The 24,897-nt window shown below is 42.9% G+C and overlaps 2 protein-coding genes across 3 annotated transcripts in view; one reads left to right on the top strand and one right to left on the bottom strand.

The window, feature by feature from the left end:
• Positions 1 to 24,128, bottom strand: part of LOC125247050 — an 84,336-nt gene extending 60,208 nt beyond the window's left edge. The window contains exons 1-8 of one of the 2 annotated variants that reach the window (XM_048158223.1): positions 23,703 to 24,120; positions 13,240 to 13,560; positions 12,819 to 13,142; positions 12,677 to 12,736; positions 12,506 to 12,583; positions 12,266 to 12,325; positions 12,022 to 12,102; positions 11,131 to 11,911 (exon numbers count right to left, since the gene is read on the bottom strand). In XM_048158223.1, coding sequence (XP_048014180.1) covers positions 11,856 to 11,911; positions 12,022 to 12,102; positions 12,266 to 12,325; positions 12,506 to 12,583; positions 12,677 to 12,736; positions 12,819 to 13,142; positions 13,240 to 13,560; positions 23,703 to 23,763 — 1,041 coding nt within the window. In that variant the 5' untranslated portion in view covers positions 23,764 to 24,120 and the 3' untranslated portion in view covers positions 11,131 to 11,855. Of the gene's footprint in view, positions 1 to 11,130; positions 11,912 to 12,021; positions 12,103 to 12,265; positions 12,326 to 12,505; positions 12,584 to 12,676; positions 12,737 to 12,818; positions 13,143 to 13,239; positions 13,561 to 23,702 lie in introns of those variants that run through there. The other variant, XM_048158216.1, reaches the window with a different exon arrangement.
• On the top strand, positions 2,216 to 10,921 carry LOC125246912 (nuclear factor 7, ovary-like). The gene is made up of 6 exons (XM_048158038.1): positions 2,216 to 2,624; positions 3,048 to 3,143; positions 3,376 to 3,606; positions 3,684 to 3,706; positions 3,788 to 3,906; positions 9,786 to 10,921. The coding sequence occupies exons 1-6, from the start codon at positions 2,229 to 2,231 to the stop codon at positions 10,283 to 10,285; spliced, it is 1,365 nt and encodes a 454-aa protein (XP_048013995.1). The 5' UTR covers positions 2,216 to 2,228; the 3' UTR covers positions 10,286 to 10,921.
• Positions 24,129 to 24,897: the final 769 nt, after the last annotated feature.

Genomic DNA, 24,897 nt, shown 5'->3' with positions numbered 1-24,897 from the left:
TACACCACTGATTTGATATTATTAAAACACAATGAGAATGTTAGGTTTCTGTTATGTTTATGTTTTTGATATGCATGAATTAATGCATACTTCTCATCAAAAACTAAAAGTTACTAATGGTGGTTTTATTTACAAATGTTCATATGACGTTCTAGAATGCTTTACGTGGAAAAAGCTTAATTTAATAAGACAGTGTTAACAAACCGAACTTAGTAAACAACTGCTAATAAAGCATATTTTGTACAGAAAAGCAGATGAGCCCACAATAAGATTTCACATTAAGCATTTTCCTCCCATAAAGAAAACTCTTAACGTGACTTAATGTACGACAGTGACTTTAAAAGACCAAATTTATTAGTGTAGAATAATAATTGTGCTGCCATACATTTCGGCAAACATTTAAAACAATATGCGTTAAAGACTCTCAATGTAAAACAGAAACAACAAAAATAGGCTAATTAAATGCTATTGGATCATTTAATATCCTAAGGACACCTCTGACAAATCATTGGCTGTGTTCATATTAAACATGGCTAACACACATATAAACTATTGTGCATCAGTAACAGTTAGAATATACGCTTCACTTCGTTCAACGCTGAAACATAGGCTAATTACCTTTAATGTAAGCCAAGGAGCATGCACAAATATTTTAACACAAAACAGTAAACTCGTGAATATTCATGTGAGCTCCGCCCAGTGTCACCACGGAATATTTCAGAACACCGGCTCTGCGCAGACTCACTGCAGAGTATTTTATTCAGTAGGAGCGGCCGTGGGTCAGTGTGTTAATTAATCATCGTCATGGTAAATGATTGTGTTTGTGGAGGATGCACGAGCTCCAGCCTGTCAGGACATCGAGTCCATACGGGGGCGCGCGCGCGCGCTTTATTCGTGCTCGTCAGTTTCAGTTTCGAAATCTTCAAGGCGTTGGTGAGACACGGAGAACAGATCAGGTAAGAGTCCAGTTTAACCAGCTGTACTAACTAACCAACCTTTAAATAACCATCTCATTATTGTTCACTAGTTTGCTTGAAATTAGAATATTGAGAAGACAAAAACATGTATTTAAAACATACATTTAATAAAAAATAAAACGTGTGTAATATTCTTTAATTAAATAAATTAATCCTGTCACAGCTTTGCTGTCTTTAGTGAGGTTAAAAAACAACAGTCTGAAAGCAGATGCTGTATAATCCATTATGGATGAGGATTGCTGGATGATATTGTGAAAGGTTACACTAAACTGACTGTAAAACCCTTCATCCTGGGCTGTTTGTCATCATTTCACACTGTTTCCCGGGGTTTAAGACAGATGATGACGTCATGATGCGTTATTTCCGCTCGTGTTTTCGTCAGTTTGTGCGGATGATGACGTCACGACGCGTTATTTCTGCTCGTGTTTTCGTCAGTTTGTGTGGACGATGACGTCACGATGCGTTATTTCCGCTCGTGCTGCAGCCCCGCCCTCACTGAAAGCTCTGCGATCACTGATCATCTACAGCGACTCAATCACACATGCACACATGACATCTATCTTAATAATAATACAACAAGGTGCTTCTGTAGAATGTTTCAACGATTAAAGATGGATCTTTAATTTCTTTAATAATCCATAAGGGCAGTAGCTGCATGATCACACATACAAACATAATTATTCTGGTGATGTTGTCTGAGAAACAGTGATGTGGCTGAATGTAGATTGAAATACTATTTGTTCAGAAATGTCTTTAATGAAGTGAGTATTTATCACAGTTAACCAGAAATACTACATAAAGAGAGACCACTAACTTTTGTCACATCTCCGTTTCTCCTGTTTATGGAGGACTTTAATCTGTTAATCTGTTCGGTTCTCAAACACTGACAATCAGCTCGATAAACAGACGAGAGTTTATTACCGAACTTCAGCATGAGAAGAAATCATTCTGACAAACATTTGACCATGACAGACCCTGAGAAACTCTGAGACAAATAAAGAGAAATAAATAATTTTTATTGTTCTTTTGTGTTTTATCTAAAGGGTTTACAGCATAATATTTGTATGTTTCAATGTAAGTTCATTTTGAAAACACTTTGTTTAGGAAAAGTCAGACTCATTATTTCTCTTTTCTGTCTTACTGACTTTCTCGACAAAATCAATAAAGAATCAGCGATCAGTGGAGAACGAAGAGAAAACTTTACAGAAGGATTTTTGAGACATTTGTTTCTAAACAGATCAAACAGTGAAAATGGCTTCAGCAGCTGAAGATGATTATATTTGTCCTGTATGTCATGAAATCTTCAAGGATCCTGTTCTTCTGTCATGTAGTCACAGTTTCTGTAAAGAGTGTCTTCAACAGTTCTGGAGAACCAAGAAAACTCAGGAGTGTCCTGTCTGCAGGAGAAAATCCTCAAGAGATAAACCTCCAGTTAATCTGGCATTAAAGAACTTGTGTGAGTCGTTTCTGAAGGAGAGAAATGAGAGGCGTTCATCAGGATCTGAGGAGATCTGCAGTTTACACAGTGAGAAACTCAAACTCTTCTGTCTGGAGGACAAACAGCCTGTGTGTTTAGTGTGCAGAGATTCACAGAAACATGACAATCATAAATTCAGACCCATCAGTGAAGTGGTTTCATCATATAAGGTAAGACAAATGACTCTTGTTTCACATGTAAAGAGATAATTTGGAGGGAGGCCCCTAGAAACATCACCACCTTCTGTCCCTCTAGTGATGTTCCTGCTTCCTATGAAAGTAACTAATTGTGTTACTTAACTTGTTATGGAAAGTTATATGCATTACCCAAATACATTTTCACACAGATCCAGTTGGTATTGGATAACTTTACTTCAATAAATAACATTGTCATTTACAAACTGTACTTTGTGTTCACTCAGGTTGCCTTTGTTTTATAGTAGATTTTAATTGCTGAATCAGTTTAGTTTGAGATGTTCACAAAAACAGATCAGGATGAAGCAAATACTTTTTCACAGCATTATATGATCATATCACTGTCTTTTCTTCTCTTAACTGTAATCTGGTGTTTTATGTGTTGTTGTTCAATTCTAGGAGGAGCTCAATACAGCACTGGAGTCCTTACAAGAGAAACTTCAACACAATGAAGAAATGAAAGGAGAGTTTGAGGAAACAGTTCAACACATCAAGGTGAGGAAACAGAATCAGTCATTTTCATTACAGCTGTAGGATCACTATATACAGTTATGATCTGATATATTTAATATAATGGATTCCAGTTTATTATTTCTGTAAATGACGAGCATCAATCTGCTTCTGGATCCGTTATATGTCGGTATCTGAGGGTATCTCTGATATTAATGATGTGAAGTGTTGATGTGTGTTGATTGAGATAATTGAAGTGAATGTGATCTGATTTCAGTCTCAAGCTGAGCACACAGAGCGCCAGATTAAACAGCAGTTTGAGAAGCTTCATCAGTTTCTCAGAGATGAAGAAGAAGCTACAATCACTGCTCTGAGGGAGGAAGAGGAGCAGAAGAAGCAGATGATGAAGGAGAAGCTGGAGGAGATGAACAGACACATCTCAGCTCTTTCACACACAATCAAAGACATGGAGGAGATGATGAAAGCCAATGACGTCTGCTTTCTGAAGGTCTGATTTCAGATCATTGGTTGATCATTGGTTCATTGATTGAGTTCTTGATGATAAATGGTGTGTTTGTTCTGCAGGAGTTTCCAGTCTCAGTGGAAAGGTGAGTGATCTGCTCCTGTCTCTGGTCTCTCTGGTTCTGATCCAAAGCCACTGCAGTTCTGACTCCTGAATGTTCTTCCAGAGTCCAGAGCTCACAGCCAGATCCACAGATGGCTTCTGGAGCTTTGATTCATGTGCCACGTTACTTGGGCAACCTGCCGTTCAGAGTCTGGAAGAAGATGCAGGACATCGTCCAAAACAGTGAGTCTGACTGCAGAAGATCTGAGCTGGAAATGAGGGATGGTGGAGAGTTAAAGTTCAAGTTTCAAGTTTACTTTATTTATATAGCACATTTAAAACAGCCACAAGGCTGACCAAAGTGCTTCACAAGAGAAACAGCATCATAAGAGTAATAAGAGTACACAAAACTAAGAACCAGAATAAAATAAATAAATAAATAAAATTCACCAAAAAATAGAAAATATAATAGGCAGGAATTTAAAACCTAATAGGCCAATGAAAACAGATGGGTTTTTAGAAGAGACTTAAAAATGGTCAGACTAGGGGCTATTCGAATCTCCACTGGCAAGTCATTCCAGAGGAGAGGACCGATTACTGAGAAGGCACGGGCACCTCTACACTTAAGTCTGGAGTGAGGGATTAAGAGAAGGTTCTGTTCACCAGATCTTAGGCTTCTCGAGGGGATGTACTGATGCAGCAATTCAGATAGGTAGCCGGTGCTTGATTGTGTAAAGATTTAAAAACAAATAATACGATTTTAAAATGTATTCTAAATTGAGCAGGCAACCAATGAAGGGCCTTAAAAAGCGGAGTGGCGTGATCCCTTTTTTTCTTTTTTCTAGAAGAAATCTAGAGGCAGCATTTGGACCAGTTGAAGACGGGCAATTTGAGCTTTAGAAATGCCACAGTATAATGAGTTACAGTAATCGAGATATGACGTAATAAAAGCATGCACCGCCATCTCTAGGGTCTTAACAGTGAGGAAATGTTTAATTTTTGCAAGTATACGGAGCTGATGAAAACTGTACCCAATCACAGTGGATATTTGTTTATCAAATTTTAATGAGTCATCTAAAATAACACCCAGATTACGTACCTGTGAAGACCTAAAAGCCGATAGGGATCCCAGGTCAAAATTAAATGCTTTCATATGTTCTGAAGGGCCAAAAACAATTACTTCAGTTTTCTCTTCATTTAAGGATATACATTTTTGAGATAACCAGGATTTAACCTCCTCTAGACAGGATAAAACAGCAGTCATGACCAGTTCCTGAAAGGTAGATAGACTTGAGGATCATCGCCATAAAAGTGAAACAACACTCCATGTTTCCTAAAAATAGATCCCAGAGGCAACATATACAGGTGCTGGTCATATAATTAGAATATCATCAAAAAGTTGATTTATTTCACTAATTCCATTCAAAAAGTGAAACTTGTATATTATATTCATTCATTACACACAGACTGATATATTCCAAATGTTTATTTCTTTTCATTTTGATGATTATAACTGACAACTAAGGAAAATCCCAAATTCAGTATCTCAGAAAATTAGAATATTGTGAAAAAGTTCAATATTGAAGACACCTGGTGCCACACTCTAATCAGCTAATTAACTCAAAACACCCGCAAAGGCCTTTAAATGGTCTCTCAGTCTAGTTCTGTAGGCTACACAATCATGGGGAAGACTGCTGACTTGACAGTTGTCCAAAAGACGACCATTGACACCTTGCACAAGGAGGGCAAGACACAAAAGGTCATTGCAAAAGAGGCTGGCTGTTCACAGAGCTCTGTGTCCAAGCACATTAATAGAGAGGCGAAGGGAAGGAAAAGATGTGGTAGAAAAAAGTGTACAAGCAATAGGGATAACCGCACCCTGGAGAGGACTGGGAAACAAAAACCCATTCAAAAATGTGGGGGAGATTCACAAAGAGTGGACTGCAGCTGGAGTCAGTGCTTCAAGAACCACTACGCACAGACGTATGCAAGACATGGGTTTCAGCTGTCGCATTCCTTGTGTCAAGCCACTCTTGAACAACAGACAGCGTCAGAAGCGTCTCGCCTGGGCTAAAGACAAAAAGGACTGGACTGCTGCTGAGTGGTCCAAAGTTATGTTCTCTGATGAAAGTAAATTTTGCATTTCCTCTGGAAATCAGGGTCCCAGAGTCTGGAGGAAGAGAGGAGAGGCACACAATCCACGTTGCTTGAGGTCCAGTGTAAAGTTTCCACAGTCAGTGATGGTTTGGGGTGCCATGTCATCTGCTGGTGTTGGTCCACTGTGTTTTCTGAGGTCCAAGGTCAATGCAGCCATATACCAGGAAGTTTTAGAGCACTTCATGCTTCCTGCTGCTGACCAACTTTATGGAGATGCAGATTTCATTTTCCAACAGGACTTGGCACCTGCACACAGTGCCAAAGCTACCAGTACCTGGTTTAAGGACCATGGTATACCTGTTCTTAATTGGCCAGCAAACTCGCCTGACCTTAACCCCATAGAAAATCTATGGGGTATTGTGAAGAGGAAGATGCGATATGCCAGACCCAACAATGCAGAAGAGCTGAAGGCCACCATCAGAGCAACCTGGGCTCTCATAACACCTGAGCAGTGCCACAGACTGATCGACTCCATGCCACGCCACATTGCTGCAGTAATTCAGGCAAAAGGAGCCCCAACTAAGTATTGAGTGCTGTACATGCTCATACTTTTCATATTCATACTTTTCAGTTGGCCAAGATTTCTAAAAATCCTTTCTTTGTATTGGTCTTAAGTAATATTCTAATTTTCTGAGATACTGAATTTGGGATCGTCCTTAGTTGTCAGTTATAATCATCATAATTAAAAGAAATAAACATTTGAAATATATCAGTCTGTGTGTAATGGATTAATATAATATACAAGTTTCACTTTTTGAATGGAATTAGTGAAATAAATCAACTTTTTGATGATATTCTAATTATATGACCAGCACCTGTATAATGAAAATAGGGAGGGGGCCAAAATAGAGCCTTGCGGAAGGCCACAGCAGAGAGAAGCAGTGGAAGATAAAAATTCTCCTAGCCTAATCACATATTTCCTGTCAGATCAAAATGACTGGAACCACTTTAGAACTGTCCCAGAGAGACCCATCCAAGATTTCAGTTTATTGATTAATACAGAATGGTTAATAATGTCGAAAGCAGCTGATAAATCTAAAAGAACGAGGACCACAGAGTCACCCATATGAGTGGATAAAAAGATGTGGTTTAACCCTCTCAAAAGAGCAGATTTAGTACTGTAGGCAGCCTTAAAACCAGACTGAAAGTGTTCAAACAGATTATTTACAGCAAGGAAAGATTGAAGTTGGAAAAACACAATATTTTCCAAAAACTTGGAAATAAATGGTAAAACAGAAATAGGGTGATAATTTTTTAACACTGACAGATCAAGTGAAGGCTTCTTGAGGAGTGGTGTGACAGTAGCCACTTTCAGATGAGCAGGAACCACCCCAGTTGAAAGACATTTATTTGAAAAGGACACTAGACCTGGTCCAACCGAATCAGCAGTTTGCTTTAAAAACCTAGGGTGGATAACATCATATGAAGAAAATGATGGTTTCAACTTGGCAATAGTGTCTGTGAGTGACTGAAGGGAGACAGGTTCAAAGACGTCCCAAGATGCAGACAACTCCGGGGGAGAGGCAGCTCAGAAGGGGGAATATGAGTTACCAGCCCTAGTTTAACTACTTTTTCCTTAAAAAACCTCAAGAAGATTTCACAAAGAGCAACAGAGGCAACAGACATAGTACTGGCCGGGGGATTAACAACAGAACTAATTACAGAAAACAAGACTTTAGGTCTTGATGTCACAGTCTCCGTCTGTCCTGCACTTCCCCAAGTCGTCAGTCCAGTGATAAAGATGGCCGCCATCCCAAAGCCTTGTTGCAAGATGGCCGCCACCACACCTGAGCCCTCAGTCAAAATGGCCGCCGCCATGCATGAGCCCTCAGTCAAGATGGCCACCGCCACGCATGAGCCGTTAGTCAAGATGGCCGCCGCCACGCCTAAATCCTCAATCAGTTCCAGACTCTGCTCCAGTCGCAGAGTCAGCTCCAGTCCAAGAGCCGGCTCCAGCCCACGAGCCCGCTCCAGCCCACAAGCCCGCAGATCCTCCCAAAGAAATGTGGTCATAGCGGCCAAGGCCACAGAGGCCTCACCACCATGGCTCCCCAGGGCTCCCGACCAGAGCTCCTAGACCCGACCTGGAAACCTCCGTACCTGTCTGCACCTCCACCCTGACCTGCTTGTAGGTCTACAGGGCGCCCACCCACCTCCCCGGTTGTTCCATCCATGGCGCGTGGACGAGCCTACCGGGAGGGGGAGGTACTGTCACAGTCGCCGTCTGTCCTGGTTTCCAAAGACTCCATCTCCCATCACCCTCACCTGCACTCACTCCACCATCAGCTGAACACACACCTGTTCCCCGTCAGCACCTCATCACACAGGACTTTTAACAGACTCAGATGTCCATCCGCATCCAGGTCCTCTAGCGGGGAGTCCAGGAATAGATGAGAACAGGACTTATTAAAGCACTGACTAAAATTTTCCCTGAACTAGAGAGAATGAACTAGGGAGAATAAACCCGGGTAATAGATGACACTTTAGTAGAGTGTTACGACCGCTAGGGGTAAGCATGTAGAAGACCGGGAAGAGACATGGAAAATAAAATGGGCATGTGGTCAGAGAGCATATAATCAGAAACTGTAATATCAGAAATATCGACCCCGTATGAAAGAACAAGGTCCAAAGTATGACTGTGGATATGAGTGGGATTTTTAACCCACTGTATCAGGTTAAAAGCATCAATTATATTAAGAAATTCCCTTGACAGAGTGTCTAAAATCGCCCACCAATGAAAAAAACGGTCAAATTTAATAACAATGTTACCAGTAAAATCAGTGAATTTCTGTAGAAAGTCCTTAACTGAGTGTGGCAGATGGTAGATCACCCATAAACATACAGGACCATTCCAGTCAAGATGGAGAAGTTGGGCTTCAGAGCTGGTGTAAATATCCACAGGGACGGTGCGACATTGCGTACGATGAGAGTTTTTCATCACAGTCACTAACATGAATGTTAAAATCGCCCACCAATAAAAAAAAACGAGTTAAAAAATGTACAGTCAATCGGGACTAGATCGCCATCCTTAATCCATGATTCAGTGATCAAGGATTACTCAAGAAGCCTCAGTGAACATAAAATCCAAATTATGCAAAGAGAAAAAGTCATTCAGCAGAAAAGTTATGTTTACCGCTGAACGAGCATTGATTAAAACCATACTGGGTGGACAACTCCAGAGGAGAGTGACATAGGAGATAGAAGATACCAGCATACTGCTCCAGCTCTTCAGAGAAGACAGCCGGTCCGAGGAAGGCCAGCCTGAGGGACGGAGGGCGGGAACATGGGAAGAACAGGTCAAAACCACCGGTGAGCCTGATCCAGGAGACGCCAGACCACGGAGTCGCCATAGAGCGGCTCGCGAAAGGGGCTTGGGATACAGCCCGCATGGAGACAGGCTTTCAACTTGATCGTACAACATCCCCAAGACCCGCATTTCCTCCTGCGCTTCCTCCGTGGGTTGCTTAGAGGCCAGCGGCAAATACACTCCGGAATGTCCGTTTTAACACTCCCATATGGTTTGTTAAAGACACACTCCACATCTGACTTGTAAAAGTTAAAAAATGTTGATCTAATATCTAAGAGAGACTGGCGATCATAAACCACAAAGGCACCATAGTTTGAGAACCAAACAAACAGCCAAACTAGCAGACAGAGGCGCAACTGACGGCATGCCAACACAGGCGCCATCTTGGTCAAATAGTATTCACCGTCATGTCGTTCCACACCCGTTAGAACTAAAGTTAAAGGTGCTTCATGATACAAACAGATAGATAGATAGATAGATAGATAGATAGATAGATAGATGAAAATGAGTGTGAAACCAATGACAGCACTGACAGTGATCAGAGGAAAATGTCTGATCAACAGGACGAGTGTCATAATTCATAATAATCTGTGTTGGTTCACTCTTGATCATTATATGAACATCAGAATAAAATCATCTGTTGATTGTGTCTCATCAGCTCCTGTGATTCTGGATCCAAACACTGCTCATCCAGATCTCGTCCTGTCTGATGATCTGACCAGTGTGAGATACAGCGAGAACGATCAACCTCTTCCTGATAATCCAGAGAGATTTGACCGTTATCCCTGTGTTCTGGGTTCAGAGGGGTTTAACTCAGGAACACACTGCTGGGATATAGAGGTTAAAGAAAGTTCAGACTGGATTCTTGGAGTAACTACAGCATCAAACCAGAGGAAGGGATGTGATTTCTTCGACACTGATGTCTGGAGTGTGGAGTATGATGTGGAAGGACTGGATGAACCATGTGGTTTTCTTGTTAAACGTAAGCTTGATCGTGTGAGAGTGAATCTGGACTATGATGGAGGAACGGTGTCATTCTCTGATCCTGTAACTAACACACATCTAGTCACATTCACAGCCACCTTTGCTGACACACTCTTTCCATTCTTCTATTGTTTTGATGGATCTCTGAGGATCTTACCACTCAATCGTCAGTAAATGTTACTCCTGTAGGTCTGGATCTTCCAGCTTTCATCATGTTTAATCCAGATCACATGAGTAAGAGTGCTGTTGATCTGAATATCAGATCAGAAAACAAGTACATTTATTCATCTTTAAAAATTATTAAGACACATGGTGAAGGATTCAAATAAATCATGTTGATCAGATCTAACCAATAAGAAACGATGATGCGTAATGAATCACCACCCATAACACACTAGTAACTGCCTAGCAACCACACAGAACACCATAGCAACTGTGTAGCAACACCCTTGAAAGAACTCAGAACACCCTATAAACTATATGTCTGATATGACAGCATGGACTCAAAACCTTCACACTTAAATCGTTCAGACTTTAAAACCACTTCAAACTACTTTCAGACTAGACTTTCTCAAGCCAACATGAAAGTTCCTCTACAAGCTTTTTCATCGACTTACGTTATAATATCATATTTTCTAGTACTGTACCACTGAAAGAGTTCATTCAACACATTTTCAGTGTTTGCTGTTGATGAATAATTATTTATTTCAGTTCTAGAGGTGAAATGAGTGGTGAATTTATAATATCTATAAATCGATACATCTAAATTACAGCAAGTTGTTGCCAAAAATAAAGACTTACTAGGAGTTGAGCTGCTATTCAGAGTTTGCTTGGATTTTCTTCCACTTTTGGTTCTGCAATCGCCTTCTCGTTATTATATCTTCACAGAAGAGGAACCGAATACCCTTGTCTGTTTTTTTTCCTACATGAACAGGAGCTGAACACACTAAACATACACATGAGAAACACTCGTACTGCACACAAACACCAGACAGAAACAGAGACGCCTCATGAGAGAATTTGTTCAACAAACTTTATTCATTTCACGAGTTCACACTTACAAATGATTAGATTGAATAAAAAGTATGTGTATTTGGCATGCTGTCTAGGGAAATGTCGGTCAAACCAAGTGTACTCCTCCGTATCTTTGGTTAAGATAGTAACCAGGCAAGTGTGAGGAGACAGGGTGGTGGAGGGATGCAGAAAAAATTGTCGAGGAACATAGGTGAGTCGGCTACGTATTTATAGGCCTCCTCTTATGCTGATTGGGTAGATCATTTGAATATGCTCCTCCTGAACTTTGTTAATAAAACATAATAATCTCCCACTGATCATAATTAAGAGCCTGATGTAAATACAGTAAGAGATTCATAACAGGAGGTTTGGTGATCCAGTGATCCTGTATCACTCTTCTCTCCTCATCTCAGTGACGCACCAGTTCAATAAACGTTATTTCTGGACTAACAAGGAAGATTTGAGCTCTGAAACTTACAGGATGTTTTTATAGTACAATGACTTCTCATATGGCTATAGATAAAGGAACATTTGATTTCTCAATTTATGACCCCTTTAAGAAAATTAGTAGCAATCATCCAACATTTAATCTAAACTTGATGGTGTCACTATTTCTTCAGAGAGTTTTTCTCTGTTTTCTGAGAAGAAGAAAATCAAACAATGAACAATTCTCTGTGAGTTTTTACTGTTTTAAATCTTGTTTCAGATGGTCTCCAAACTCAGCAGTATTTTATTGTAATATTGTAGACATCTCTATTTCCTCTGGGTGCTGCGAGTCCTTCCTCCCTGCAAAATAAAAGCATTGACTGACCTCTCGTATGTGTTTTTACCATGATTGCAGATTGTTCCAGATCAGATGAGTGTGAATCATCAGATTGTGTGAAGCTCAAACTCACCAGCTCTTCTTGCACAGATGATCTGAAGAAGAATCACAGTAGGAGCAGCAAACACTGCCATCTCAACAATAATCACAATCACTGCAGGAAACATGTGTGGAAGAAGAAGAAGAAGAAGAAGAAGAGAAACTGGACATGACTGAAGTCAAGGGGATTCAACTATGAACAGTTATTGATGAAGCATTTACAGACTGACTGATAGTTTAATGGTGTAAAGCTGTCAGTAGAAATGAACGTGTCGTACCTCTGAATAATGATCCAGCAGTCACACTGACTTCAGTTTCTGATGCTGTGTCAGCTGGACCTGTGGATCACGTCTGTTAGTTCACTTCGACACATCATATTTACTCTAGTATATGTATTATTTACATTAGCTTTTAAGCTGACTTCCTGTTTGTGTGGAGAAAGTGAATGATTGAGGTCTTCAAAATACACTCTTTCTCAGTAATTGAACCACTGAAATAATAAAGTCATGAATAAACACCTTGTTGTTCAGTAAATCCAGGTGTTTGAGCAGCTGCTGTCCTCTCAGAGTTTGGAGTATTTAATGACTTCTGATTCTCTGTACAAATGAAAGGATGGATGAATTAAAGCCAGTGTGAACCAGTGAAGTGAGAGACTGATGATGTGTGACAGTGATCATGTGATCATGAACCTTGTGTAGGAGCTGCTGCTGTAGTTTGGCTTGATTTCTTCTCAGAGTTTGAGCTGCTGACTGGAATCAGAAGATGAATGTTCAGATGTTCATCTGTAGGACATTAACATCATATTTTACAGTAGTAATAGTTGTTTCTCACCTGAATACTTGACAGTGTATCTGACTGAGGTCTGGAGTTGATTTCTGAGAGTAAGCTGACATCTCCACTCTCTGTTGTCATCTTCATTCAGGAGTGTTGTAGTCAGAGTGATGTTACAGTGATCTGATGAGAATAATATCTGATATCTGGAGTCTGTCTTCAGATCAACACCAGTCTGATTCACCCACAACAGCTGAAGTCCCTCAGAACGGACCAAATAATCACAGGAGAATTCAGAACACAACCGACAGGAGAGAGTCACAGAGCGACCTGGACTGATCTCAGTCTGTGAGGATGATGATGATGATGATGGAGACACTGAAACTGAACACAAGACACAAATCACAGACTCTTCAATCATCATGTGAGTTTAATGGGAGAATCTGCTCTTTTTAAATTGACCACATAATCATAAACTTACCATGAAGAACATGCAGATAAACACGTTCATCAGATCCTTGTTGTTCTCCATTCACATATTGTCTGCAGCTGTAAAATCCATAATCTTCTTCTGTGACGTTCTTGATGTTCAGAGAGCAGTCAGACCCAAGACTCAGTCTCTCATGTCTCTCTGTGTCTTTATTCTTTATCCCTTCAGTAATCAGTCCAACTGCTGCTGAATGTGTGAATCTGTTATAGATCCAATATGTTGAGTTACAGTCAGAAAGATCATTATTACAGGGCAGACGGACATTTTCACCAGAACTGATGAACACATCAGTCTCATCCACTCCACTGGTACCTGAAACACAGTATATTTGACTGATCATTATATTATATTAGGGGCAGTTGTGGCCTAATGGTTAGTGAGTTGGACCTGAAGGTCGCAGGTTCGTGTCTCAGTGCTAAAGGTGTGGGAATAAATAATCAGCGCTCTCTTCCACTCTCATTAACTGAGGAACTTGAGGAAGTTTGGGACACCTGGGACAGTTCTAGGATGAGTGGATATCCGGGGCTTAGCCCATGTTTGTCAGAATACACAGGAAAAACTTTAAATAAAATATGTTTTAAATTGGTTTATTTTTAAACAGGGTCTTCTTGCTTATTCAAATAAAAAGTCACAATGTCACACCGAGATGAAGTGAAAACATTAATCCACAATCATCCTTAACACTGAAGACGTTTAAACCCTACAATAGCGACACCATGGGACCGAGCTTTTACTGTAGGAAGCTGCCTGTGATCAAACTCATCAACAAAAATGAAATAATTCATTCCACAGTAAGAATATCAGACGTCCCAAGATGATTTTCAAACAAGAGTAAAAGCACAGGTAAAGTTCAGCATGTGCACTGATATAGCTATTGAGAGCAGTTAAATCTTCTTCATATTCTGCTGATGTTGTGTCACTGTCACAGACACGTCAGGTTCCAACATCCAATCACAACGCACGCCATCACCAGAGTACTGATCACCGCCACCTGCACCTCATCACCTCACTCATCAACAGCACTATTTAACCCACACGCACACAGCACTCCACGTCCGGTCTCGTTCGCATATACCCATGTTATGCTTACCTCAAGGACTCCTCTTCGAATACTCACCTGTCTCCAGCGTGCCTCCTTCCCTCTGTGTGTCTCGTCTGCTGTGTGGGTGTGTTTCCGTCAGCTCCTCAGTTCTCCAGCGATCTCCTCTGTGCTCCAGCGATCCCCAAGCTCCAACTCATATCTACCTGCAAAGAGAAAGGACAGTAACTATTCCTCTTACTACCTGCTCAACCTTCAACATAACCAGTTCACTCACCTGTGTGTGTTCACCTGCTCTACTGTGGTCTAATAAACATCCATTACCTGTTACATCTGTGTCTGTCTCCTGTATACCGTAACAGAAGACCGGACCTAAACCGCAGACCCAGTATGAGCCAGCCAGATCCATTCCAGGAACTCATGGATGCGCTTCGACGCACATTATCCACTCATCATCCACCGCCATCTCCAGTTACTGTCCCTTCACCCGCACCAGCTAACACCACCAGCAATGTCAACACTTCTCCTTCACTGCCGCCGTACGCCAGTCCCATGGCCAAACTGGCGCCCTACTCAGGATCGGCGGAGGATTGCAGCGGATTCCTGCTGCAATGCACACTGGTCCTGGAGATGCAGCCGCACCTGTACCCGAGTGACACCTCCAAAATAGCGTTCATTATATCTCAGCTCAGCGGCAAAGCATTAAAATGGGCCGATTCCATCTGGTCCCACCGGGGCGCTGTAACCCAATCCTACTACTTCGGGAAACCGATCACGGACTCTTCAGCTGGTGAGAAACTTTATAACTTGAAACAAGGATCTCTGTCTGTTTACGACTATGCTTTGTAATTCAGAACGCTTGCATGGAATGAACAAGCTCTAATAACGACTTATCGCCAAGGATTGGAACCTCGGGTGCGGCTGCATCTCGCTGCATGCGAGGACTCCATCGGCCTCAAAAAGTTCATCCAGCTCTCCATTCGCTGTGCCACTCGCATGCAAGCGTGCATCCAAGAGCACCAGGACCAGTCCCTCTCCAACGTGCTCCTCTGCCGATCCGAACCCGTCAGCACCCCAGAACCAGCCCAAGTACCTATGGATGTGGAACACTCTCGTCTATCTTCTGAAGAACGCCGCCGCCGGCTGACCCTCCGTCTCTGTCTCTACTGTGGTGAACCCGGGCATGCTATTGCTGCATGCCCCACACGACCGCCGCGACCCCTGGTGAGTGCCATTATTCCTGCTACTCATAAGTTGAAACCACTCACTACTGTCGTCAATCTTAATGCCGCCAATGTCTCCCTTTCAGTGGTCGCGCTCATCGACTCGGGGTCAGCCGGCAACTTCATCTCCGGAGCCATCTGCCGCCACCTTCGTATCAAGACCACTCCGTCTCCTACCATCTACACGCTCAACTCACTAACCGGCAGACCCCTGAGCCGTAAGCGCGTCCGCACCGTGGCTGGACCAGTAACCATTCAAGTTGGTTTACTACACCGGGAAGAGGCTCATATGCTGGTTCTGGAGGACTCAACTGCTGACGTGGTTCTGGGGCGCCCCTGGTTGGAGCAGCACAACCCTATCATCTCCTGGAAGACGGGCGAAATCCTGAAGTGGGGCGACACTTGCTTCTCTCGCTGCCTGACTGAACTTCCTGTACCACCATCTTCTTCGCCTGATCTCTCTCTCTGCGCCACGTCCATCGAAAGTCCAGTCGAACAACGCTCCGTCGACATCCCCAAGTGTTACGCCCCCTTCAGCGATGTATTTTGCCCGCAACGGGCTTCCAAGCTGCCTCCACACCGGCCATGGGACTGTGCCATCAACATGCTTCCGGGTGAACCAGTGCCAAAGGGTAAGATATACCCACTTTCCACCCCGGAGGAGAAGGCCATGGAGGATTACATCAAGCCCTCGCCCAAGGTTACATCAGGCCGTCTACTTCCCCTGCTGCTTCCAGTTTCTTCTTTGTGGCTAAAAAGGACGGAGGCTTGCGGCCCTGCATTGATTATCGCTCCCTCAACAAAGTAACCGTCAAGTTCCAGTATCCCCTTCCTCTCGTCCCAGCGGCCCTGGAACATCTCCGTGGTGCCACTGTGTTTACGAAGCTGGACCTCCGCAGCGCGTACAACCTCATCCGGATACGTGAGGGGGATGAGTGGAAGACCGCCTTCATCACCCCTACTGGCCACTACGAGTACCTTGTAATGCCGTATGGACTGGTCAACGCCCCCTCCGTATTCCAGGACTTCATTCATGAGGTGCTCCGGGAGTTTCTCCATCGTTTTGTCCTGGTTTACATCGACGACATTCTCATATACTCCCGGAGCCAGGCCGAACATCGCCGACACGTTGCGGAGGTCCTCACCCGACTTCGCCAATACAACCTGTTCCTCAGGGCAGAGAAATGCTCATTTCACCAACCTTCCGTCTCTTTCCTGGGCTACAACATCGACCACAGTGGCATCCGGATGGACGAGAGGAAGGTGGAATCCATCACCAACTGGCCAGAACCCACCACCATAAAAGAACTCCAGCGCTTCCTCAGTTTCTCTAATTTCTACAGACGTTTCATCAAAGGTTATAGTTCCATCGCCCATCCACTCACCAGCCTGCTCCGTCATCAGCCCAAGTCTCTGTCCTGGACCCCGGCAGCCACCAACGCCTTTAACCAGCTCAAAGAAGCCTTCACCACCGCTCCCTTACTCGTACACCCAGACCCAGAGAAACAGTTCGTCATAGAAGTGGACGCCTCGACAACTGGAGTGGGAGCGGTGTTGTCGCAGCAGCAGGGGACGCCAAGTTGACTCCATCCATGCGCCTTCTTCTCCCACAAGCTCAGCCCGGCGGAAGTCAACTACTCCATCGGTGACAGGGAACTTCTTGCTGTTAAGATTGCCTTGGAAGAGTGGAGGCATTGGCTGGAGGGAGCCAAACATGCGTTCCTGGTGCTAACCGACCGTAAAAACCTTGAATATCTTCGATCAGCAAAGAGACTGAACCCCAGACAAGCCCGTTGGGCGATGTTTATCTCCCGCTTCAATTATACCATCTCCTACCGCCCAGGCACCAAGAATGTAAAGGCCGACGCTCTCTCCCGTCTCCATGCTCCTGACGAACAGACCGAGGAACCAGAACCCATCATCCCGAGCTCTCTCATCGTAAGTCCTATTACCTGGTCAGAAGAGACCATTCCCTCCTCCAATGCCTCCACGAACCCTCCGCCGGTCTGTCCACCCGGCTTGCTCTACATTCCACGGACACGACGCACTCCCACCATTCACTCGGCTCACACGTCACTTGGCACTGGTCACCCAGGGGTCAATGAAACCCTCTCATTGCTTAAAGAACGCTTCTGGTGGCCAGGGATGGCTTCGGATGTCAGAAGGTACGTGCAGGGCTGTAGGGAGTGTGCCATCTCCAAATCTCCTCGTCATCTGCCAGCTGGGAAACTCCTTCCGCTGCCCGTTCCAGATCACCCATGGTCACACCTAGGAGTGGATTTCATTACTGATCTCCCTGTCTCAGACGGAAATACCACCATCCTAGTTGTTGTGGACCGCTTCTCCAAATCGTGCCGTCTAATCCCACTTCCAGGATTACCCACTGCCATGGAGACAGCCGAGATTCTCTTCAACCAAGTCTTCAGATACTATGGAATACCAGAGGACATTGTCTCCGACCGAGGACCCCAATTCATATCCAGGGTATGGAAGTCGTTCAACTCCCTCCTAGGTGTGGCCTGACATCCGGATACCACCCGCAATCGAACGGGCAGACGGAAAGGAAGTTGCAGGAGATCGGCCGCTTCCTCCGTACCTTCTGTCATGACCACCAGGACTCTTGGAACCAGTTCCTGGGTTGGGCCGAGTACGCCCAAAACTCCCTCCGACAGTCTACTACAGGACTCACACCGTTCCAGTGCGTACTCGGCTATCAACCCCCACTGTTCCCCTGGGATGGAGAACCCTCCAACGTTCCGGCAGTGGATTACTGGTTCCAAGAGAGCGAGAGGGTCTGGGACTCAGCACACCATCAACTGCAACGAGCCCTGCGCAGACGCAGGATGGTAGCCGACCTCCGACGTTCCAACACCCCTGTCTTCCAGCCTGGTCAGTTGGTTTGGCTATCCACCCGAGACATCAGACTGCGTCTGCCCTGCAGAAAGCTGAGTCCCAGGTTCATTGGCCCATTCCCAATCATCAAGCAGGTCAATCCAGTCACCTACCAACTCCGTCTTCCACAAGGGTATCGTATTCACCCCACTTTCCACGTGTCACTGCTTAAAGCTCACCATCCTTCTGTTCTTCCCACAGGACCTGACGTGGCTCCCGCCGAACCCCCCCTTCCACTCATCCTGGAGGACGGAGCTGCATATGAGGTTCGGGAGATCTTGGACTCCCGACATCGTGGTGGTCAGTTGGAATATCTTGTGGATTGGGAAGGATACAGCCCCGAGGAACGCTCCTGGGTCCCAAGGAACGACATCGTAGACCCCAACTTACTCCAAACATTCCACGACAGTCACCCTGAAAGACCGGCACCGCGGGGAAGAGGACGACCACCACGGCGTCGGGGTCCTCGGCCCTCTGGAGCGGGCCGTGGAGGGGGGGTACTGTCACAGACACGTCAGGTTCCAACATCCAATCACAACGCACGCCATCACCAGAGTACTGATCACCGCCACCTGCACCTCATCACCTCACTCATCAACAGCACTATTTAACCCACACGCACACAGCACTCCACGTCCGGTCTCGTTCGCATAAACCCATGTTATGCTTACCTCAAGGACTCCTCTTCGAATACTCACCTGTCTCCAGCGTGCCTCCTTCCCTCTGTGTGTCTCGTCTGCTGTGTGGGTGTGTTTCCGTCAGCTCCTCAGTTCTCCAGCGATCTCCTCTGTGCTCCAGCGATCCCCAAGCTCCAACTCATATCTACCTGCAAAGAGAAAGGACAGTAACTATTCCTCTTACTACCTGCTCAACCTTCAACATAACCAGTTCACTCACCTGTGTGTGTTCACCTGCTCTACTGTGGTCTAATAAACATCCATTACCTGTTACATCTGTGTCTGTCTCCTGTATACCGTAACAGTCACCTTTTTGACTCTGTCTCTCACTTTTCTTTTCTTTTCCAATCAAGCCTGACTGGCCACACTCTAGTCATTCCTGTAGTCGTTTAATTCATTCCTCTTCTTGTTTCATTTCTTTTTAATGTCCTCCCTTTCTCTTCTCCATACATCTTATCCACTCATTTCTCCTTTTTCCTCCCCTCTCTCCCTACTCTTTTACACTATTCTCTTCTTTTAGTGTGCTCACTTCTCGACTTTGAGTATTTCTCTTTTTGATTTGCTTTGAATTTTCTTTTTGTGGTAATGCATTACAGTAATATTGTTTTTGTTAACATTAGTTAGTGTAATAGTTATCATTTTACAACATTAATTACTATTAGTCCATATGGTCAATATTTGTTTTTAATGAACAATTATATTTTGATAAAAATATTTACAATATTAATGAATGCTATGAAAAAAAAAAAATCTCCATCATGTTTCTGTCTGAACATGGTGCTTTACTGCTTTGACGGTGGTATTATAAGACTGTATCATCTTGATTTTTCATTTGAGCGAATCTGTCTATCTCCTTGTCATGGTCAACATCAGTTAGGCTCTTCTTCTCAATGGACATCATCACTGCAGGTGGGTAAGCCGGTCTTGTTTCATTGTGTTTCTTAACCATGTATGCAGTCGACACAAGGCACTGAAGGAACTAACTGGGATTGTCGGTGCTTCTTGAAATACTGAATTCAGTGTGGGGAACATGTCAGTATTTAGCATCTTGAACACATTGACTGTGTCAGGAATGACTTCTTTCTCCTTCCTTCTGTTCAAGAAGTTTTTGTCACCAGGAGCTCCTCTGACTGCAACTCTATTTAGTAACGTGTGGCAAGAATCGTGAGAGATTCTTCATCCAGAAAGTGTCTGATGCTGGATGGCAGGCTTGAATGCCCTTCATAAGATCTGCTCCTACTCCTGAGAAACGGTTGTCAATCTGCATCATTCAGCCAAGGCAAGGGTAGTACAATGTACACATGAAGCCGTGTGATGAACTGATTTCTGAGGTTGTCCGACATGCTGTCTCCATCACATATTCATCAAGCCTCTTCTGTTTCTGTCTAAAACCTACAGAAGGTTCTGGAGTGTTATTTCCCTCACACAAGGCCTTTGAATATAACTCTGTAGCTCTCTGAGCTGTGCGTTGGTCTTTAGGAGAGTCGTAGACTGCTGTTTTGTATTGAACTGCTTGTCCCAGGTCTACGGTTTCCCTCTGCAGGAATTTGTGGAGGCCTTCAGTGATGGACAGAAGTCTATGAAACATCAGCAGCATGCAGACAGTGTTAAAGTTGCTGAGTCTGGACCGGAGGCCTACAGACATTGGTGTTGAAAAGTTGGTGGCTTCCTTGCATGCATTTCACAGCACAAGATTTTGCTCGTGTGTATAGCAGTGAAGGTACACTTCTTCTGAACGATGTTCTCTGAAACGGGTCTGTACGCCCCTCTCGTGCAACACACATAAGATGGTCAATTGTGTGTGATTTCAGTGTTTGCTATGTTGCATCAGTGATGGACTGTGTATCCAAACCAAACAGTTTGCTGAAACCAAGGAAATCTGAATTTCTCATTTCTTTTATGATGCTTTCTGTGACCTCTTCAGAAATACACACAATCATTTCATTCTGCGATGAGAGAGACAGGAAGGTAGCATGGGATGGAGCATTGTGCTGCTGTAGAAATGGGTCAAACTGTGTGAGAAGATTCAGGCACTCAAGGAAGTTTCCCTGATTTTGACTCTGTTCATCATGTCCACAGAACACAATCCCCTGCTTCCCCAGAAATTACGTCACAGCAACAACACGATGGAGGTATTCATGTCTCTCAGTTATTCTCCTGCGCCGGCTCTATGAAGCTGTTCTGTAATATCTCCATGTGTCTCTTCCAGCTTGTCATGGAAGCCTTATGAAGGCTACTCTGTTCCTGCTCTCTGAATGATTCTGAAGCGCTTTTCCAGTTGGAGAAACCTGCACTTGCTAATGTGTCTTTGCGGTTTCAAAAATGATGCTTCCCAAAGAGATGACAGGAAAAGCAGAATGCAGAATTTCTGGAAGAATACTCACTGAAATTCATCTAGCCAGTTCTTACTAAAAGATCTCTGCTGTGTTAGAAATTGGGTAAAGGGATTTTGTTTAAGCTTCTCTTGTTTTGGGCCTGTCTGCAGTAAAAAAATCTTCGCCCATTCTTCATGCACATATTCTGTTTTAATGGCTTTTCTTACTTTATACATACACACACAAACACTTAAAGACAAGTATAATTTTAAACGCAGGGCTCTATACATTTTTGAAGGAGCACTTATGCATGCATTTACATTGCACTTACTAATTGCATAAATAATCTCATAAGACTAATGTATCAAATATAAATATTGGAATACAGAAATTATTATGGTATTTTGAAATATGGAAGTAAAATTGCTACTGGGTAGCGGCAAGCCACTGGTTTAATGAGTAAATCAGTCATTTATTCAATCGATTCGGTCAAAACAGATGATTCATTCATCAAAGAAGCTGTTTTTATGAATGGGTCAGTGAATCATTGACTCGCCAGATTCGTTCAAAAATGCAAAAACGCTGTATTGCTGCAGATACGCACAACATGTCTGGAACTAGTTTCGTAAGTAAAATATTTATTTTTTTATTATCTTGTTTATTGAATTGTTGCCCTGACAATGAATCATCATTTAAAACCAAATAAGAAAACCTGTAAAACCTATAACAAATATCTATATCTGCTGCTTCACATTGACATGGATCAGTAACAATCTAATTTGAGAGATACAGTAAGTTAGAGATCCTGAAGCTGTTGCATCTTAAAGAGTTTAAGTGCTGGCTGGGGCTGTTCTACTTCCTTTTTGAAGAACTTTGAAATATCCATTTTAATGTTCAAATAAGCTGATCTAGTAAAATACTACACACCAAAGAACCGGCTGGCTCCAAAAGATCTAATCTCATTGGCTGGATCGTGCAGACCCTTAACTAATGGTTGGTCAGTTTACATGTCAGTCAGAAGCTCTAGCCTCAGTGGGCGGTTCTTGTCGGGAGTGAATGGCAGCGTAAGTTTTCAATGTAAGATTTGCTCTCTGCACTGTATGTGTGCAGCAAATCTGCATTTCCAATAGAAATAGTTTTAATGCACATGATCAAGGCATGGTAAAAACGTTCAGGGCTTTACTGAAAACATTCAGGCTCCTAGAGCCACCCCTGTGGGACACCACCATACTGGCGTACATGTCACGTCACTTTATATATGGTATAAAAGGCTTGATGTCTTTCTTTTTTTTTTTAAACTCAATGAAAACAAAACAGAGATTGTTACATTTGGACAGACTGAAACTTTTAATCTTGGTCCTCTGATCTCGCATAATAAAACGGTGGTGAAGAATCTGAGTGTTTTATTTGACAAAGCTTTTAAATTTGATAATCAAATAAATGCTGTTGTCAAATCCAGCTTTCTCCACTGGAGACTTCTGGATAAACTCAAGACGTTTCTCTCTTTTAAGGAGCTTGAGAAAGTCATTCATGCCTTTATTTCTTCAAGTCTTGATTATTGTAATTCTCTGTATAGAGGAGTTAGTCAGACAGCGTTGTCACGTTTGCAGCTGCTTGATGCTGACAGGGACGTGAAAACAAGAGCATTTTACCCTGACTTTATCTTCTCTTCATTGGTCACCAGTGCGTTTCTGAATAGAATTGAAGCTTTTGTTGTTTGTTTTCAAATCTTTAAATGGGTTGGCACCACCTTACCTCACAGACCTTTAAAACAGCAGACATCTACTAGATCTCTTAGTTCCTCTGATCAGCTGCTTTAATTGTTTCTAGATTAAACTCAGGAGTGACGGATCTTCTCTGTAGCTTCATCTAGACTGTGAGATCTTTTACCCTCACATGTTAGACCAGATCCAACTATATCTAGTGTTAAAACTCAGTTAAAAACTCATTTATTATCTCAAACCTTTAATTCTACTGGGTACTGAGGACTGTTTTACATTGAATTTCTGCACTTACTTAGACTATATCATTTCCTTATGAACACAATCATCACACTCTCCAGAATAAAGTGTTTGTCTTGATCATGTAGCTGTTGAAATCTCTGAATATGAAGATAATTGTTGATCATCAGATGTTTGAGTGACTCTATGTCCAGTATCAGGAATAATACAGTATGATCTGTATGTATCAATACACAACTCTGAGATCACAACGTGAATGTGTGCAAGAATAAACTGAGCATGTTCAAATCAACTCTTTCCAGACTAATTCCACTGAATGTCTTTAGAGAAAATCCAGATTTCTTTACCTGTGAGAAGTGAAGAGAGAATGATCAGTCCCAGCAGACACAGATCACACTGATCAGCCATTTTCTGTTTCTGTCAGTCTTTCTCTTCATTATATAGTTACAGCTCTTTCTTCAGACAGGAAGGGCTGGTCGTGTCTAAAGAAAGAACTTCCTCTGATCTGAACTGAGTGTAGTTCTGGTATATAGTTGTTATTTAGTGACACGATGCCAATGCATAATGGAGAAGTGTTGATTTGTTCTTCACTGATGTTTAAATGTAATGTACAGTACACTTCTACTGTAATAGGAACAGTCCCTGAAGATCAACTCATGGTTGATGTTCAAGAGCACAATGGTAACAGCTCAGGGAGTTTAACCTACAGTCATTCTGTTTCCACACAGACTTTGACACGACAGCAGCTGTCAAACATGTTCGTCAGTGTGATGAAGTGCATATTAATAACCACACTGACTCAACACACATCTGATCCTGAATTTAGAAGTTTCACTTCTTTCTTTTATCAGTTTCTTCATGCAGTTCAAATCTAGAAACAAATTATTAAATTGTTAGTGATAAAAGTGGTTTGTTAATGAAAGACTATTCATTATAAATGTTATAAATCTCAGTTGTTTTAAAGCAGATAAATCAAGTGTAGCATCAGTTCTGGCAGGTCACGTCAGTCAAGCTCTCATCAGCTGACTGTCAGGTGACTCACATCTACCTATAGGAATACGACGCCTATCACAGCATCCATATATAAGCTCCTCAGTATTATCAGCAGCTATCGCCTTTCTCAGTTAATTAAATGGTGAATTCGACAGGCAAAACCACATCATCTCACTAGGAAGTGTGCAATCAGGAATTAGCAAGAGGGATTCGTTCCCCACATGGATTTCATCTCTTGAACACGTGAATTCACCGCATTGATCATAAGCTGACTGATTGGGAAGTGACTGAGTTAGCATTGCTTCTGAGTTAGCATTAGCATCAAGCATCCACGTCACAGCCGGCTATTTCACTCTCCTTCATCTCTGAATGTTTTCAGAAGCTAAGCTAAGTTCCTTTTAAAGCTCACCCTGTTGAAAAAAACAGCATATGCTGGTAAGATATGTTTTGAAGCTGGTTTGAGCTGTGAATGTATTTAAATGTATTTAGTTACCACTTATACTACACTTGAACCCATAGTGTACTAAATACATTTCTTTAATACAGAGA

This window comes from Megalobrama amblycephala, linkage group LG1 (assembly GCF_018812025.1).
Source record: "Megalobrama amblycephala isolate DHTTF-2021 linkage group LG1, ASM1881202v1, whole genome shotgun sequence".
Classification (NCBI taxonomy): domain Eukaryota; kingdom Metazoa; phylum Chordata; class Actinopteri; order Cypriniformes; family Xenocyprididae; genus Megalobrama; species Megalobrama amblycephala.
This window is presented reverse-complemented; position numbering and strand designations above follow the sequence as displayed.

Coding starts and splice junctions, on each gene's coding strand:
- LOC125246912 (XM_048158038.1), top strand. CDS start 2,229: ATGGCTTCAGCAGCTGAAGATGATTATATTTGTCCTGTATGTCATGAA. Junction 3,607..3,683: donor ATGACGTCTGCTTTCTGAAG/GTCTGATTTCAG, acceptor TTTGTTCTGCAG/GAGTTTCCAGTCTCAGTGGA. Junction 3,907..9,785: donor GCAGGACATCGTCCAAAACA/GTGAGTCTGACT, acceptor GTGTCTCATCAG/CTCCTGTGATTCTGGATCCA.